The 19,038-nt window shown below is 34.9% G+C and overlaps 1 protein-coding gene and 1 long non-coding RNA gene across 3 annotated transcripts in view; both read left to right on the top strand.

Moving 5' to 3' along the window:
* The first annotated feature begins 1,924 nt into the window (after nucleotides 1–1,924).
* Nucleotides 1,925–4,351, top strand: LOC130218665 (uncharacterized). The gene is made up of 3 exons (XR_008835974.1): nucleotides 1,925–1,966; nucleotides 3,765–3,805; nucleotides 4,316–4,351. It is a non-coding gene; the product is annotated as an uncharacterized LOC130218665 (long non-coding RNA).
* Nucleotides 4,352–9,294: 4,943 nt separating this feature from the next.
* Nucleotides 9,295–19,038, top strand: part of top1mt (DNA topoisomerase I mitochondrial) — a 17,737-nt gene continuing 7,993 nt past the window's right edge. The window contains exons 1-9 of one of the 2 annotated variants that reach the window (XM_056450909.1): nucleotides 9,295–9,473; nucleotides 10,185–10,300; nucleotides 10,408–10,529; nucleotides 12,012–12,134; nucleotides 12,252–12,439; nucleotides 12,979–13,123; nucleotides 15,821–15,964; nucleotides 16,445–16,627; nucleotides 17,542–17,610. In XM_056450909.1, the coding sequence (XP_056306884.1) occupies nucleotides 9,352–9,473; nucleotides 10,185–10,300; nucleotides 10,408–10,529; nucleotides 12,012–12,134; nucleotides 12,252–12,439; nucleotides 12,979–13,123; nucleotides 15,821–15,964; nucleotides 16,445–16,627; nucleotides 17,542–17,610 (1,212 nt within the window). In that variant the 5' untranslated portion in view covers nucleotides 9,295–9,351. Of the gene's footprint in view, nucleotides 9,474–10,184; nucleotides 10,301–10,407; nucleotides 10,530–12,011; nucleotides 12,135–12,251; nucleotides 12,440–12,978; nucleotides 13,124–15,820; nucleotides 15,965–16,444; nucleotides 16,628–17,541; nucleotides 17,611–19,038 lie in introns of those variants that run through there. The other variant, XM_056450910.1, reaches the window with a different exon arrangement.

The raw sequence follows: 19,038 nt of genomic DNA, 5'->3' as shown, positions 1-19,038 counted from the left end.
TTTTGTTAAAGCATTTATGTTTAAAAATGTGTAAACAAAACTCAAACAGCTCTTCGTAAATACTTGAAAAGTATTTTAAAAAATGTTCAGGAGGGCGAATGATTTAGTCTTTATCTGTAAATGAACAGCCAAAGCTAAATCTGCACATTATATCATGTCGTATCTCATGATTTGCACGTCTGTGTTGTCAATAATCTTCAGTTTCAGAGTATGGAGTGTGAGATCTGTGGATTAGTTTTCAACATTTAATTGTAATGTTAATCATTTGCACATTGCATTTGAAATACTGATTGTAGTTTGAACAGATCAACTATTTAATTATGACTGAAGAATATGCAGGCCTGTTTTCGAATCAATAAGCTATTTGATGGTATTTGAATCCATTTTTGAGTCAATAAGTTCAGGCTCCTCCATAAAAGCTGTTTATTGTTGTTTGCCTTTTTCTATTGTGTTTATCTGTGTTTATAATTGATATTTTATGCAGATCCACTGTCTAGAAAATCACCCCAATCACTTAAAAAAACAACGAATCCTTTCCAGATGGTTATTTGGTTTTAATATAAATGGTTAGATATTCTGTGTGTGTGTGTGTGTGTATATATATATATATATATATATATATATATATATATATATATATATTCACACATTTGAAGTCAGAATTATTAGCCCCTGATTTCTTTTCTCTTTGTCATGATGACAGTAAATAATATTAGACTAGATATTCTTCAAGACACTAGTATTCAGCTTACAGTGATATTTAAAGGCTTCACTAGGGTAATTAGGTTAACTAGGCAGGTTAGGGTAATTAGGCAAGTTATTGTATAATGATGGTTTGTTATGTAGACTATTGAACAAAGAAATAGCTTAAAGTGGCTAATAATATTGACCTTAAAATGGTGTTTAAAAATTAAAAACTGCTTTTATTCTAGCTGAAATAAAATGAATAAGACTTTCTCCAGAAGATAAAATATTATCAGACATACTGTGAACTTTCCTTGCTCTGTTAAACACTGTAACCTAAAAACTGCAATGTTTTGCAGTAGTTTTATTTATTTTATTTTCAATATTGAGCAGTCCCAGTCAAAACACAAAGTTTACAGTTTATGTTCACCCAAATCCAGGTAAATAGATTAATAAAGAAGAAAAAAAAATTATAATAATGCAGTTTTTGTACATTGTTTAATCCAACCTGTGACTGTGTCTTTGTATTTATTGGTGAAATGTCTAGCAGTTTCTAAATGTAATTTGTATTTAAATATAAATATATAATCTGTTAAATTATTGATATATAAATATATATAAAGTTAACGCTATTGGCTGCAGATCATCACATTAAGCCCTTTTTTATTCATAGTTTATAGAAACAGCCTGGTTTCTGCTTCACATGAGCTCAGTGACTTGAAGAGTATTTTCATTACTGTTATTTTAAAGTCACTTTCCTCAAATAGGATCCAGCACAGGAAAATATCATACATTTTATATGCCATCCATAATCAGATGTGTTTTTTTTTTCCTCTTTTTATTGTGCTGTTGAAAATGTTCTTAGACTCTCTAATGCGCTGTAACGCTCTCCTCAGCCGGCAGGTGGCGCGCGGGCTGATTTTGCGCACTTGATTAGAAGAGTAACTTAAACTCTTTCAGGTGTTGCAGGTGTCCAGCATTCAGATTACCCGAGCTTCAGAATTCACGAGAACAGCGTTTATTTCACTCAACCCCTCGAGATTAATTCAGTCTAAACTTTAGTTTGCGTGTTTATTGAGTTGAGTTACTGCTGTTTACAGCGACAGGATGAAACTGGAAAAGAAAGGACGAGAGAAGAGCAGCAAAAAACAGGATAAAAGGTCAGAAGGAGGATCTTCAGACGAGATAAAGAGGTTTATTGGACTTTATTAAGTGTTTTTAATTCTTTAGAGAGAAGAACAAACCCAAACACTCGTCTAAAGAGGAGCAGAACGGAGAGCAGGTCAGAAATACACTAATAAATGCTTTTCTTGTGTAGTTTTAGTCTTGTTTCTAGTCCAGAAATGTAAAAGTTCTTCAATCATGAAGCATTTTATAGACAAGTGAACAATAACAGAAATAATAAATCTGAAATAGGTTTTAACATGATCATTTTGCTTGTTTTAAGGTAAAACTCACTTTATTTGACTTCTTAAACGACGCTATATTTTGCTTGTCTATAATTCTCGATTATTTTTTTCATATTTCGTAAACTATCTTCATTGCAACTCATAACTCTATAATATTACTGTCGGAAGATCATCTGAGCTGAAGATGGTTGGTAAACATCACAATCACACATGTAAATAGGAAAAAACAGAAATCTACAATTATTTCTTTGTGATTGGATTGATAAATTTGTTTTAATAGATCATATTTCATATTGCACTTTGTTTTCCTTACGATTTTATGAAAGAAGGGAAAGAAGCAATCTGTTTTATAAACTGTTTCCTACAGTAGGCCCACATGTAGCTTATTTTAAATGCGGGATTGTTTTTGAAACACAATAGTGAAGTTCTGGAATCAATGTAGCAGTTCTGTACAGCTGCTATGGTAACAGCTGTAAGTGCATGAATTAATGTGGTAATATTATCGTTGCTATGGTAAAACAACTGTAGTTAATGTAATTCTACAGTTGCTATGGAAACCCAGCTGTAGGTAAACACTTGAATTAATGTTGTAAATTTTAGAGCTGCTGTGTTAAAAAAAACTATAGTTAAGTGCATGAATTAATATTCTAGTAATTCTATAGTTACTATGGTAACAACTATAATTAATCACTTGAATTAATGTTGTAATGCTGTAGTTGCCATGGAACCACACTATAGTTAAGTGCATGAATTAATGTATTAATTTTACAGTTGCTATAGTAACACATCTATAGTGGTTGAATTAATGTTGTAATTCTACAGTTGCTATGGCTACACCGCTATAGTGAAATACATTAATGTTGTAGTAATTCTAAAGTTACTATGGTAACACAGCTATAGTTAATGCTTTAATCATGTAATATTTGTACAGTTTCTATGGTAACACAGCTATAGTTAATGCTTTAATCATGTAATATTTGTACAGTTTCTATGGTAACACAGCTATAGTTAATGCTTTAATCATGTAATATTTGTACAGTTTCTATGGTAACACAGCTATAGTTAATCACTTTAATGTTGTAGTAATTCTAAAGTTGCTATGGTAACACAGCTATAGTTAATGCTTTAATCATGTAATATTTGTACAGTTTCTATGGTAACACAGCTATAGTTAATCACTTTAATGTTGTAGTAATTCTAAAGTTGCTATGGTAACACAACTATAATTAAATGCTTGAATTAATGTAGTAATTCTGCTATTGCTATGGCAACACTACTATAGTTAATCACATGAAGTAATATTGTAATTATACAGTTGCTTTGGCAACAACTATAGTTAATTATTTGAATTAATGTTGTAAATCTATAGTTGCTATGGTAACAGCTATAGTTAATCACTTAAATTAATGTTGTAATTTTACAGTTGCTATGGCAAAACGACCATAGGAATATAAACAAACGACCCAATTCTGTAGTTTTCGACAGCTAAAGACTATATTATTACTGTTTACTCTAGACTGTTTTGTTGATAATACCCTGACATAAAGATAAAACCCTGGTAGCTACAATTTTACAATAGTTAAACTGTGGTTAAATTTCTTTAAGTTATCTTCTTGTTGAGTGTGTGTGTGCGTGTGCGTGTGTGTGTGTGTGTGAATCTGTTGTGTTCAGATACAGTCAGATGAGCATCAGCAGGGGTCTGCACTCTCCAGGTGTGTTAAATGTTCATTTATTTATTAATTTTTACTGTTTATTTTTAATGCTTTTGAAGGTTATCACAGATGCATGCTGGTGTAGGAACTGTACATTTAGAACTAGGGGGTAATATTATTTTTAATAACAGATACAGTTATGTAATAGATATATTTATGTGAATGTACAGATCAAATAAGTTAATTTGAAGAGCAGTAAATTTAAAATACCCACATGTGCCATTATTTTATAATTTGATCTGTATATGGTGATAGGGCCGAAATAAATCAATCAATAAAGCAAAATCCTGACTGCAGATTTGGTAACACATTATAGAGCAAGAAATAAACACACAACTGCATCACAGACTTCTAAAACATACAAAATCTTTTTATGATGGTAATTTAAAACCATATTCTCATAATATCTTTAAATATTTTTAAATATTAATAAATTAATTTAGTACTAAAAATATATGTATAAATAGATGTATATGTATGTAGTTCATTTATTACTGTTTGTTTCTGCAGAGGACTGAAATGTGAAGCTGGAGACGGTGACCTGAATATGGTGAGCTGTATTTATTTATGATACTGATTACATTATTTACCCAATATTCTGACATTATATGTGATCTCAAACTTTGTAATAAATCTTTTAAAAGGGTCTTAAAAACTTTAAAAAGGCAATTTAAGTGTTAAAAATGTGTAATTGTGTGTGTTATTTTTGCAGGAAATCAAAGTAGATCCTGATGAAAGGCAAGAGATCTGTTTCACTTCATGTTAAATGCAAAATATAACAAACTACATAAATATTCAAATTTAGATCACTTTCTGAATATGCAAACCTATTATGCAGAAATCATTTTTATAAGAGGTTTAAACCCAGTTGTGTGTCAGCAGTGTGTGAATATCTCCAGCCTCTAGTGGTGAACATGAATGAATAGTGTGTGGTGACTTGATGCAGAAACACTTTGATTGACATTCCCCCTTTGTACGTGTCATCTGAGGGGGAAAGCCCCGCCCACTAGTACCCATCATCTCTCCCTCATTAGCATAAACAGCAGCCCTGAGTGAGAAGCAGCCGTCTGTCCATTAGCCATTAGAGTGTTTGAGCAGATGAAGATAATGTCAGCATAGACTAAGAGGATTATAGATGTGGAGTTTTAGATGAACAGAGACAGGAGCGACATAGACTGACAGAACACACTCACACTGAAGCACACACTCACACCTGACCAGCACTCACAACACACACACACTGCTGTTTTACATCTGTCACTATGATGACACACAGCTGTCTGTAGCTCCACCCTCTTCTGAAAAGAGCACAGTCTCATTTGAATTTAAAGCGACAGTCACCAAAACACAACAATTAGGATCAAAGCCTAAAAGGGTGAGTTTCAGAGAGGTAGAAGCGTTATAAGTGTGCTATTTTCAGCATAAACTCAAACACACACACACTCTAGAGACAGCAGAGATGCATTTTTACATCTTGTAAATAAAAATGTTTCCACCAGAGGTCAGCATGATGGACACGAGGAGTCAAGTTCATCAGAAAGCAACGAGAAGCAGAAGGTGTGTTGATGTTTGTTTCGTAGGTTTTCTGGCCTTGAGCTCCGACTGTGATTTTAATTGTTTATGGTTTATTCTCAGTCTCAAACCAAGAGCAGTAAAGAGCATCAGAATAATGAGACGAAAAAGGAACAAACTGCAGATCTGCACCTGAAACAGCAGAGCGACTCTGAGCAGGTGTGTGTGTGTGTGTGCGTGTGTGTGTATGCGGAGCTCAGTGGACGGTTCCTTGAAGCGGGATTATCTGGAGAGCCACTTATGTTTCAGTTTAGTTTTCACCAGTCTTGGGTTTAAGTAGCATGAAGGCTGATTAGCTTTAGTCATTCTCTGTTACTATGGTATCTTATGCTGCACCACTAACATGGTACCGGACATGATCCGGATATATTTTGGTTATGTACTGATTATGTTCAGGTCATGTACTAATCATATTCCGGTTATATTCAGGTTATGTTCTGATTATTTTGAGGTTATGATCCGGTTACGCTCTGGTTATGTTCTGATTATGTTCTGGTTATGTTCAGGTTATGGACTGATTGTATTCTGGTTATGTACTGATTATATTCTGGTTATGTTCAGGTTATATTAAGGTTATGCTCTTAGTATATTCTGGTTGTGATCCGGTTACTCTCTGGTTAAGTACTGATTATATTCTGGTTAAGTTGAGGTTATGTACTGATTGTATGCTGGTTATTTACTAATTATATTCTGGTTATCTTCAGGTTATGTACTGATTATATTCAGGTTGTATTTTGCTTATGGTTAGGTTATATTCAGGTTATGCTGTCATTATATTCTGGTTATCTTCAGTTCTGAGTATATTCAGGCTATGTTCTGATTATATTTGGATTGTACTCTGGTTAAATTAAGGTTATGTTCTGATTATATTCAGGTTATGATCCGATTACGCTGTGGTAATGTTTTGATTATATTCTGGTAATGTTCTAGTTATGTTCAGGTTATTTTTTATTATATTGATAATTATATATGCAGTTATGATCCCATTGCGCTCTGGTTATATACTGATTATGTTTAGGTTATATTTAGGTTATGTTCTCATATTCTAGTTATGTTCAGTTCTGATTATGTTCATGTTATGTTCTGGTTATATACTGAATACATTTAGATTGTACTCAGGTTATGTTCACGTTATGTTCTCATATTCATGTTACATTCTGTTTATGTTTTGATTTTATATATGAGTTGTATTATGGTTATGATCTGGTTATGTTCAAATTATGTTCTGATTACATTCAGGTAATGTTCAGGTTATGATCTGGTTAAGTTCAAACTAATATTTAGGTTGTATTCTGGTTTTGTTCCAGTTATGTTCTGACTATATTTAGGTTGTATTTTGGTATGTTCTGGTTATATTCAGTTTATGCTCTGGTTATCCTAAAATAATATTCTGGTTATGTTCAGGATATGCTCCGGTTATTCTCTTGTTTATTCTGGTAATGTTCCGTTTACGTTCTGGTTATCCTCTGGTAATGTTCAGCTTATGCTTTGGTTATTATCAAGTTATATTCTGGTTATGCTCTGGTTATTCAGTTGTTATATTCTGGTAATGTTCAGGTAATGCTCTGGTTATCTTCAGGTTATGCTCTGGTTATAATCAAGTTATATTCTGGTTATGTTCAGGTTATGCTCTGGTTATTCTCTTAATATATTCTGGCAATGTTCAGATTATGTTCTGGTTATCCTCTGGTAATGTTCAGGTTATGTTCTAGTTATTATTAAGTTATATTCTGGTTATGTTCTGGTTATAATCAAGTTATATTCTACTTATGTCAGGGTTATGTCCTGATTATCCTCTAGTAATGTTTAGGTTATTTTCTGGTTATTCTCTTGTTATATTCTGGTAATGCTCTGGTTATCTTCAGGTTATGCTCTGGTTATAATCAAGTTATCTTCAGGTTATGCTCTGGTTATAATCAAGTTATCTTCAGGTTATGCTCTGGTTATAATCAAGTTATCTTCAGGTTATGCTCTGGTTATAATCAAGTTATCTTCAGGTTATGCTTTGGTTATAATCAAGTTATCTTCAGGTTATGCTCTGGTTATAATCAAGTTATCTTCAGGTTATGCTTTGGTAATTATCTTAATATATTCTGGCAATGTTCAGATTATGTTCTAGTAATGTTTAGGTTATGTCCTGGTTATCCTCTGGTAATGTTTAGGTTATCTTCAGGTTATGCTCTGGTTATAATCAAGTTATATTCTGGTTATGTTCTGGTTATCATCTGGCAATGTTTAGGTTAGTTTTGGTATTGTTCTGGTTATTCTTTGGTTATGTTCAGGTTATAATATTATTATTATTATCATTATTATTATTATTTATTTTGTTTATATAATTATTTTGTTCTGGGGTTTTCACCTTTATTAGACAGGACAGTAGAGAGTATTGACAGGAAAGCATGGGGAGCAGAGAGAGGGAAAGGATCGGCATAGGACCGTGAGGCGGGAATCGAACTCTGGTCACCGCGAGCACTGGAGTCATTATTATTATTAATATTATTTTATGCAATTACCCATTAACTCCTGATCTGAGCTTTCTCCATGTTCCTGAAGGAGCTGAGCATCACTCCACAGAAGGAGATAAAGAACAGAGATGAAGAGAACGGAGAGAAAGAGGAGAAGAGAGATATAAATCAACACCTGGAGGAGAAGAAGAGAAAAAAGCAGAGTTCTGAACGGGACAAGTCGGAGAAGAGGAAGAAGATCAAGGAGGAGGAGAAAAAAGAGAAGGATGACAAGAAAAGTAAGAAGAGGAAGAAGATCGAGGAGGAGAAAAAAGAGAAGGACGACAAGAAAAATAAGAAGAGAAAGAAGAATGAGGAGGAGAAAAAGGAGAAGGATGACAAGAAAAATAAGAAGAGGAAGAAGAATGAGGAGGAGAAAAAGGAGAAGGATGACAAGAAAAATAAGAAGAAGAAGAATGAGGAGGAGGACAAGAAAGATGAAAAGAGGAAGGAGAAGGTGAAGAAGGACAAGAAGAATGAGAAGAAAGAAAAGGGGAAGAAAGACAAGAAGGATGAAGAGGGGAGGAAAGAGAAGGGGAAGAAAGAGGACAAGAAGGAGGAGGAGTCTGATAAGTGGAAGTGGTACGTGCTCGACTGCTCTCCTTCAGGTAGTCTTTCGTCATCATTTGAAGGTGGAGTATGTAAAAGCTTTCTAGATTATCTCTGAATATTGAGTTCTGAATATGTGGGATTAAATAAGCCTGAATTAATGACGACTCCGTCACACTTCAGGCCATTATAGTTTAGCTGGAGGAACTTCAGGTCAGTTTTGCAGAGGTCTGTAATCTGTTAGATTTGAAGCACAACAGTGGATGAAATTAGACAAAGACAAATATTCAAGACTTTAATGGTGGAAAGAACTACTAAACCATGAAGAATTGCGTATGATCAAATAAAAAGGACAGATAAGCAAAACCGTTTTTAAGAGATGATGCTTGTGTTCATAGAAACAAAAGATGTACAGCAATTGTAAAAGATGTTCAAATATATGAGTATTTGAGCAGAGCTACAGGTCAGTTTGTGCAACTCTGATTGGTGGTATTTTCAGCACAGCATCATGGGTAATGTAGTTTTCCCTCAAGTTCTGCTATTAAACACTGTTGTTTTCATATCTGAACACACAACGTACTCTCTTTCCAATATCATTTTCATAATTTTGATTATACATCTTTTATTTTTCCACCACTGAACATTTTTCTCCCAAATTAAATATTTATAGTGCGCAGATTCGATTTTTTTTTCTTATTGCAAAAAAGTCAAAATTGCTTTCATTTATAAGCAGAAATAAACCTTCATAAATGACTTGTTATGATTTTAATTAAAGCGGGATCCTGAGAGCTGTGCGGAACTGTTGTCTCTCGGATGCATTCGGTCGGACAAGATTATATGTGATGCAGACGCGCGCTCCGGGTAGCAGAAGTGCGCACGCGCAGATGCGCACATGTCAGCTGTTCGCGGCTCCAGCAGGGAATGAAAAGATGTTTGTTCTTGATTTCGCGATTAATTTCTGTCTCTGCGGATCTTAATAAAGCGACTTCAGTTTCTTCCTCATTCAGACATTATGCAGCTGCGCAAACTCGGGCAGATACCAGGTCAGTGCGTGTGTTTACATCAGTGTACGGGCAAACATCATCTGCGCATGCGCGTTATGTACACTTCAGCACACGCGCTGTTTTATATATGTTAAAGTCATAGTTAATCACAAATAAATCAAGACTAAAGGTGTCTTTATTATCACTTCTGATTATTAAATATGAATATAAAATGATTAATTTCAGGTCTATTTATTCTAATGCGGTTCATAAATCCTAAATAAATGATAGAAATGTACTGTAATATCTTCAGGTTTTAGCCTATATATTGCATTTTCTTATTGATTAGATTGTTCTATTTGACATAAATGAACTTTTGTTTAAAAATAAATAATAAATGCAATAATTTATAACTTTCTGTCGTTGATGTTGCTGATCGGACTAAAGTTTTGGATAATATCCAGAGTTCATGACTGTTTTACAATATGATTATTTGAGATTCCGAGTCAAAATGGAGTTTACAGACTTTAAATCCATCATAAATGTTAATATTATTTGTTTTATAAAGTTATTATACACTTATTGTAGGATTATTTTCCCACAATTTACTTCTAATTTAACTATAATTCATTTATCTCAATACTCAATTAGCTAATTTCACTCTTTGTGAGGCTGATCCTGCAGTCTGTTGTGTGTGTGTGTATATCAGTTTCTCTGTGTTTGTTTTCTCATCACTGCATTGATGGAGGACCTGTGATTGTGTGTGTTGAGGTGGGAGGAAGGAAAGTCATGTGACGCAGTGAAATGGAGCAGTCTGGAGCATAAAGGGCCGTATTTCGCTCCGGATTACGAGCCGCTGCCGGCAAACATCTGCTTTTATTATGACGGTACCAACTCTGAGAGAGCCGCTGCTTTACTCTGATCCTGGTCTAATCACAGCAGACGTTCACTTCACTCACATTGTGTGTGTGTGTGTGTGTGTGTGTGTGTGTAGGACAGCAGGTGAAACTGAGTCCAGCGACTGAGGAAATCGCCACCTTCTACGCTAAGATGCTGGATCACGAATACACAACTAAAGAGGTGTTTCAGACGAACTTCTTCAAGGACTGGAGAAGGGTCAGAAACCACACACTCTCACTTCTTAAAGCTTTTTATGAATCAGCCTATTTCCAGTAGACACAGTTACAGTAGGAAAATCATAAAATATCAGAGTACTTTTGGATTACATTTAGATAATTTTTATGTAATTTAACCTGACTAATTTTGAATTATATTTAGACTACATTTATAGTGACATAAGCGGACTGCATTTGGATTTTTACCACAAAAGTACTATGGGAGTTATATTCTTAAAGTAAAGATTACTTTTATGGTGCAGTAATTTGACTACTTGTGGATTACATTTAGATTACTTTTATGGTGACGTAATCTGATTACTTTTATGTAATTTAACTTGAGAACTTTGGATTACATTTAAGTTACATTTATAGTGACTTAAGTGGACTACATTTGGATTTTTACTATGAAAGTACTATTCTTAAAGTAATTTAGATTACTTTCATACTGCAGTAATTTGACTACTTTTGGATTACATTTCGATTACTTTTATGGCGATGTAACCTGACCACTTTTGGGTTACATTTAGATTACTTTTATGTTGACATAATCTGACTACATTTAGATTACTTTTATAGTGATGGACCTTGACTACTTTCAGATGGCATTTAGATAACTTTTATAGTGATGTAATCTGACTACTTTTGGATTACATTTAGATTATTTTTGGTGATGTAACCTGACTACTTTTGGATTACATTAGATTACTTTTATGGTGATGTATCCTGACTACTTTTAGATTACATTTAGATTACTTTTATGGTGATGTATCCTGATTACATTTAGATTACTTTTATGGTGACATAATCTGACTACATTTTGATTACTTTTATGGTGATGTATCCTGATTACTTTTATGATGATGTAACCTGACTACTTTTAGATTACATTTAGATTACTTTTATGGTGATGTATCCTGATTACATTTAGATTACTTTTATGATGATGTAACCTGACTACTTTTAGATTACATTTAGATTACTTTTATGGTGACATAATCTGACTACATTTTGATTACTTTTATGGTGACATAATCTGACTACATTTTGATTACTTTTATGGTGACATAATCTGACTACATTTTGATTACTTTTATGCTGATGTAACCTGACTACTTTTGGATTATATTGAGAAGAGTTTAGTGCTAGCCCTTATCAGAGGTGCCATATAATATGATAATCTTGTGCTGTTCTGACAGACAGAAATAAAAATGTGTTGATTGTTTGTGATTAACAAGATGCTGAAGAGCTTTAAAGTGTTTAAAGTGCAGTAATACTACACAATCCTCTAATACACTAATATACCTCCTGTGATATACACTGATATACTGTTAGTGTTCGCTGAGAGAAATCACCGCTCCAAACACAACACACACAAATAGTCATGAACGTGTATAAGTGGCAGGTTTATTATGAATAATCATTAAAAATATGAGGAGAATCAGTGAAAGAGGCTGAAAATGCTCTTCTGGACCGTCTTCAGGAAATGACGAAAGAAGAGCGAAAGCTGATCACGACACTCTCCAAGTGCAACTTCAGTCGCATACACAAGTACTTTGTGGAGAAAGCGGAGGAGAAGAAGAACATGACGAAGGAGGAGAAGCAGGTGTGTGTGTGTGTGTGTGTGTGTGTCTGTCTGTCTGTATCTGTGTGTGTGCTTGTGTTTCTGTGTATATGCGCTTTGTTCTCAGCAGTGAGTCTGACTCTGCATGTCTTCAATCAGGTCCTGAAGGATGAGGCGGCGCGGCTGATGGAGGAGTTTGGGTTCTGTCTGCTGGACGGACATCGAGAGAAGATCGGAAACTTCAAGCTGGAGCCGCCAGGGCTGTTCCGCGGCCGAGGAGAACACCCGAAGATGGGCAGACTCAAGAAGCGCATCCAGCCAGAGGACGTCACCATCAACTGCAGCGAGTCAGTCTGTCAATCAATCAATCAATCAATCAATCAATCAATCAATCAATCAGTCTGTCAATCAATCAATCAGTCTGTCAATCAATCAATCAATTAATAATACAACAATCAGTTTTTAATTATTCATTTATTCATTTTCCTTCACCTCAGTCCCTTTATCAGGGGTCACCACACTGGAATGAACCGCCAACTTATCCAGCATATGTTTACACAGCGGATGCCCTTCCAACTGCAACCCAGTACTGGAAAACATCTATACACACTCGTTCACACACACTCATACACTACGGCCAGTTTAGTTGATCAATTCCCCTATAGCGCATGTGTTTGGACTGTGGGAGGAAACCGGAGCACCCGGAGGAAACCCACACCAACACGGGGAGAACATGCAAACTCCACACAGAAACGCCAACTGACCCAGTCGGGACTCGAACCAGAGACCTTCTTACTGTGGGGCCACAGTGCCGGCCATTTTTAATTATTATTAATATTATTATAAATGATAGTTTGTCATATATATTGTATTTTTCACTCCACAGAGACTCTAAGATCCCAGAGCCCCCTGCAGGACACAAGTGGAAGCGCGTTCAGCATGATAACACAGTGACGTGGCTGGCATCATGGCTGGAGAACATTCAAAAACGACCCAAATACATCATGCTGAACCCCAGCTCCAAACTCAAGGTCTGTCTGTGATCAGATCAGAAGGGGAGTCTGTAATTATGATGGTAGTGTTGGTAATGATGGTGATTTATGATGGAGGTGATTTGTACTGCTTATGTTAATGATGGTGAGTGTTTTGACTGATGATGCAGGTAATGAGGATGGTGGTAGTGTTGGTAATGATGCTGATGATAATGAGTATAGGTGGTAATGACATTGACCTTTTCAGCATTCGTGGTGATGGTGGTTGAGTTGGTAACAATGACTATGGTGGAATGATAATGGTAGGAGTTTTGGTAATGATGGTGGTGTTGCTGATGAATTTGGTGTTGGTAAAGATAGTAGCGGTAGTATTGGTGGTCTTGTTAGTGTGTGTTTTTGTTTGTATGATTGCTGATGGTTTTGTTGTTGGTAATGATAGCAGTTGGAGTCTTGATGCTGGTGATGATGATGGTTTTGGTGTTTGTAATGGTGGTGGTGGTGGGGGTATTGATGATGGTGTCTGTGTTTTTGGTGATGGTAATGATGTTTTTTATTGTTGGCAATTATGTTGTTGTTGTGGTAGTGGTAATGTTGGCTTTTGTTTAACTCTTAGTAAGGATTGAGTTGGTAATGATGTTGGTTTTGGTTTTTTGTAATAGTGGTGGTAATGATGTTAGTTTTGTTTTTTGTAAGGATAGTGGTGGTAATGATGTTGGTTTTGGTGTTGTAATGATGGCGGTGGTAATGATGTTGGCTTGTTGTTAGTAATGATGATGGTAATGAAAGTGGTAGAAGTGATGGTAATGATAATCGTTTTGGTGTGGGTAATGTTAGTAGATTGCTGTGGTTTTGGTGTTGGTAATGATTATAGTAGGAGTGTTGATGGTTTTGGTGTTGATATTGGTGGTGGTAATGATCTTTGGTGGTAGTGGTAATGATGGTTTTTGTGTTGGTTTTTGTATAAGTAAGGATTGTGTTGTTATTGATGTTAGCGTTGGTAATGATAATGGTTTAAGTGTTGTAATTATGGTGGTGGGTAATGTAAGTAGTAGTTGCTGTTTGTGATGGTGGCTGATGGGTTAGATGTTGGTAATGACTGTGGTAGTAATGATGGTAGTGATGATGATGATAGTGTTGGTGGTGTTGATGCTGGTGGAGGGGTGATGATGGTTTTGTTGGCAATGATGATGGTAGTGATGGTGTTTTTCGTTGGTGCGTTGGTCTTTGTTTGAGTTAGAATCATGGTGGTGTTTATGTTTGTGTTGGTAATGATTGTTTTGATGTTGGTAATGTTAGTAGTAGTGATGGTGATGGTGTTCAGTGTGTGTGTGTGCATGTGTTTATGTTTGTATATGTGTCTATTGTGTGTTTGCTGATGGTTTTGGTGTTGGTAATGATTATAGTAGGAGTGTTGATGCTCATGATGGTTTTAATGTTGATATTGGTGGTGGTAATGATGTTTGTTGTTGGTAATGATGCTGTTGGTAGTGGTGGTGGTAATGATGGTTTTTGTTTTAGTCTTAGTTAGGATTGTGTTGGTAATGGTTTTGTTGTTTTTGTAAAGATGATGGTAATAAAAGTGGTTGTAGTGATGGTATCGGTGATTGTTTTGGTGTGGGTAATGATGATGCTTTCGCTTTCTATGATGATGGTGGTAGTAGTAGTGCTGGTAGGGACGATGGGTTTGATGTTGGTAATGATGGTGGTGGTATTGATGATAGTTTTGGTGGTGTTGATGCTGGTGGGGGGGTTGTAATTTGTTTTTTAGTAATGATGATGGTAGTGTTAGTGTTTTGCATTGGTGTGTTTGTTTTTGTTTGAGTTAGAATCATGGTGGTGTTGGTGTTGATGATGATTGTTTTGATGTTAGTAGTAGTAGTGGTGGTGGTGGTAGTGTGTGTGCATGTGTGTTTTTCTTTGTAAATGTGTCTTGTGTGATTCCTGATGGTGATTGTAGTGGGAGTGTTGGTGGTGGTATTGATGATGGTTTTAATGTTGATCTTGGCAGTGGTAATAATGTTTCTTGTGTTGGTTTTGTTTAAGACTTAGTAAGGATTGTGTTGGTAATGATGATGGTTTTGGTGTTGTAATGATGCTGGTGGTAATGATGTTGGCTTGTTGTTAGTGATGATGGTAATGAAAGTGGTAGAAGTGATGGTAACGGTGATTGTTTTGGTTTGGGTAATGATGATGCTTTTGCTGTTTGTGATGGTGGTAATGACGATGGTGATGATATTGATGCTGGTAATGATGGTTTTGTTGGCAATGATGATGTAGTGATCGTGTCTTGTTGTTTTTTTATTGAGGTAGAATCATGGTTTTGGTGTTTGAATCATATTGATGTTGGTGCTGGTAATGATAATGGTTTATAATTAGTGTTTATAACTGTATTGATGGTGGTAGGAGTAATGTTAATGATGTTGGTTTGTTGGTGGTGGTGGTTTTAATGGTGTAAAGATGTTTGTTTTAGTGTTGGTGAGGAAGGTGTTAGTAGTTTTGATGATTGGCAGTAGTGTAGTAAATGGTGGTAATGTTAGTGCTGATGGTGGTGGTAATGATGTTTTGGAAAGGATGGTAGAAATATTTGTAGTGTTGGTTATGATGGTTTGGTGGTGATGATGTTACTAATAATGATGACGATATCATTGTTAATGATCTCTCTGATGATGGTAATGTCTCTCTGAGAGTTTTGGTAATGATGTCTGTAGTGTGGTGATGATGACTGTGTGTGTTCAGGGAGAGAAGGACTGGCAGAAGTATGAGACGGCGCGACGGCTGAAGGCATGTGTGAACTCCATCAGGAAACGCTACATGCAAGACTGGAAGTCCAGAGAGATGAAGAGCAGACAGAGAGGAGTCGCCATTTACTTTATCGACAAGGTCAGCCAGATGTTGTTAAGATTATTTAGAAAATATCATTTAATAATGAAATAAAACGCTTTCCTGAAGTCCCCGGATGTAGAGGTAGAGCTGCACAATATTGGAAAAATGTTGACATTGTGATATTGTATTTTTCTCTGATATGCGTTACAATAATATAATTAATTTAGATTGATTGGAATAATCTTGTAGCGGTGGAAATCAAACAGATTGCAAGCATAAATAAATAAGTTAAAGTGAAATAAGTAGTGCTTTATGGTTATCCGAAGAGTTAAGCAGTAGTCATAAATTCAGGTAGAGTAATTGAATAATCTAATGTAATGTAAAATGACACTGCACTCTTCATTGCTGAGCAACTATAATCCCAACTCAGCATTACTAATGCACATCGCGATATCGATGCTGGAACCATATATTGTGCAGCCCTGTTTAGAGTTCATTTCTAATTGTTAGTGTGTGTTTGTGCGCGTGTGTGTTCAGCTGGCCTTGCGTGCCGGTAATGAGAAGGATGATGAGTCTGCAGATACGGTGGGCTGCTGTTCTCTGCGTGTGGAGCACATCCGCCTGCACAAACATCTGGACGGGCTGGATCATGTGGTGGAGTTTGACTTTCTGGGAAAAGACTCCATCCGCTACTACAACAAAGTGCCGGTGGAGAAACAGGTCAAACACTGCGTCACACGATTATAATTATAACTGTCCACAAATGATCAGGTGTTCACTGAGTCTTTAAGTATTGAGAGCTGATGAATCATTGCAGAGATGTTAAAGGCTCTTAAAGAGTATTGATCATCTTAATGCTGTCTCACATTGTGTTAAATTGTGGATGCTGAAGTCTGCCTGAATATTCTTGATTTTGCATTGAAATAGCATTATTCTGCTTTCACTATTGGCATTTTATTTAGCTTGTTTAAGGGAAAACACTTAATTTTGGCTCATTATTTCTGAAATCAACACAGTATTTGTCTAGAAAATGCTTCTTGATTTAAGAATATTGAGCTATTTGGACTAGAAACAAGACAAAGTATTTTTGGCAGTGAAGATAAATGTGAAATGAACAGGGCTTAATGGTCTAACAGTGTTAGAGGTACAGAAATCGAATAATTACTATACACTATATACTACATAACTGCAGGTTAACTACATTTATATATTGTCCACCCTATACACAACTCCTTAACTTTCTGATGTAATAATGTTCACCTTTTATAAAGCTGTTCTGGAACAATAATTATTGTTAATCACTATACAGATAAACCAGAATAGAACAATGTAAAATAAACACTGTATAGTCTCCACCATACAAATAAATAAACACAACCTTTAAAGCAGCTAACTTTATCATGTTCTGTGCCCGAATGGTTCATATTAGCTTGAAATCAGTCACACAGCTTAACACATGCACACAAACATCTTTCACACTATTATATTAGAGATGAAATCACATGTTCTGGACTGTGTTTTCTGGGTAATTATAATCCAGACTCCAGATTCATAACTGCGATATTGACGCTGAAACAGTGCTTTGAGGGATTATTGTGTTTATTAAAGCTGCTTTACTGTGGTCTTTCTCACAGGTTTTCAAGAACCTCAAGCTCTTCATCAAGCACAAGGATCCAGAAGATGATTTATTTGACAGAATTTCGGTGAGTTTGGATGACGTGGAGCTGCTCATACAGTATTCAGCTGATATTTTAGTACATTTCATATTGTGATTAGATGCTTTGTCATTTCTAGACAGTAAATTATTGAATGTTCACCGCTCAGTGCATTATAACAAACTAAATATTTCAATACTAATATTTAATATACTAAAGCATACAGTTGAAGGCAGAATTATTCCAATGGAGTTTTCAATTCTTATTTAAAGACAGGGACATTTATCACAGTTCATTTCTATTATTTATTTCTGGAGAAAGTCTAATGTCTTTTAATTTGGCTGGAATAAAAAATATATATTAAAAAATAAAAACAGCTGTGGTCAATATTATTAGCCCCCCTAAGAAGTTTTTTTTTATATATGTGGGTGTATATGTATATAAATGGGTACATGCATGCATACCTACATGTTATCAACCTAGTGAAGCCTTTAAATGTCACTAAGCTGAATACTAGTGTCTTGAAGAATATCTAGTCTAATATTATTTACTGTCATCATGACAAAGAGAAAAGACATCAGTTATTAGAGATGAGTTATTAACACTATTATGATTAAAAATGCAGGGTGTCACACTAAATTGGCCGTAGTGTATGAGTGTGTATGGGTGTTTCCCAGTACTGGATTGCGGCTGGAAGGGCATCCGCTGTGATAAACATATACTGGAATAGTTGGTGGTTCAATCCTCTGTGGTGACCTCTAATGAATAAAGGGACTAAGACAAAGGAAAATTAATGAATGATTAAATGCATTGAAGATCTCTGTTAAACAGCAATAAAACAATATTTAAAGAATTAATTACACATAAGGGAGAATAATTTTGTGTTCGGATGGTCTACAAATGTTATATGAAGGTTAATCCACTATAATTAAATGATGTTACATGTTACATATTTTAGCTTATTATTTTTATTTTATATTATTTTAGATATTATTATTATTATTATTATTATCATTATTATTATTATTATCATTATTATTATTGTTGCATTCTTTAATATGATATCAGTTAAGAATATATAAGTTCATATTTTTATCATTCTGTTTTCATGCGTAAGCTTATATAAGCTCAATGTTTTTTCTCATGTTTTATGAAAATGACCTTTTATATCTTTCCTAATATTTTATTAATTATTCTGGTAGCGCTTTATAGTAATGGTCAATTAGGTAATGTATGTACTAGCATTAGCAGAGCATGAATAATCTTGTAAAGCATTTATTAATCATACTTCAACATTAACTAATGCATAATTCATATCCAAAGTCGTGCTTGTTAACATCAGTTAATGCACTGTTAACATGAGCTGATGTTATTGAACTTAACTAACATTAACAGAGATGAGAAAATACAGAATAAATGTGCTACTAATAGTTTGTTCATGTTAGTAAATGCATTCACTTTAAAATAATGGTCAAT

The sequence above is a fragment of the Danio aesculapii genome, chromosome 24 (assembly GCF_903798145.1).
Source record: "Danio aesculapii chromosome 24, fDanAes4.1, whole genome shotgun sequence".
NCBI lineage: Eukaryota > Metazoa > Chordata > Actinopteri > Cypriniformes > Danionidae > Danio > Danio aesculapii.
The sequence above is the reverse complement of the archived record's forward strand: the minus strand, read 5'-3'. Positions and strand labels throughout refer to the sequence as shown.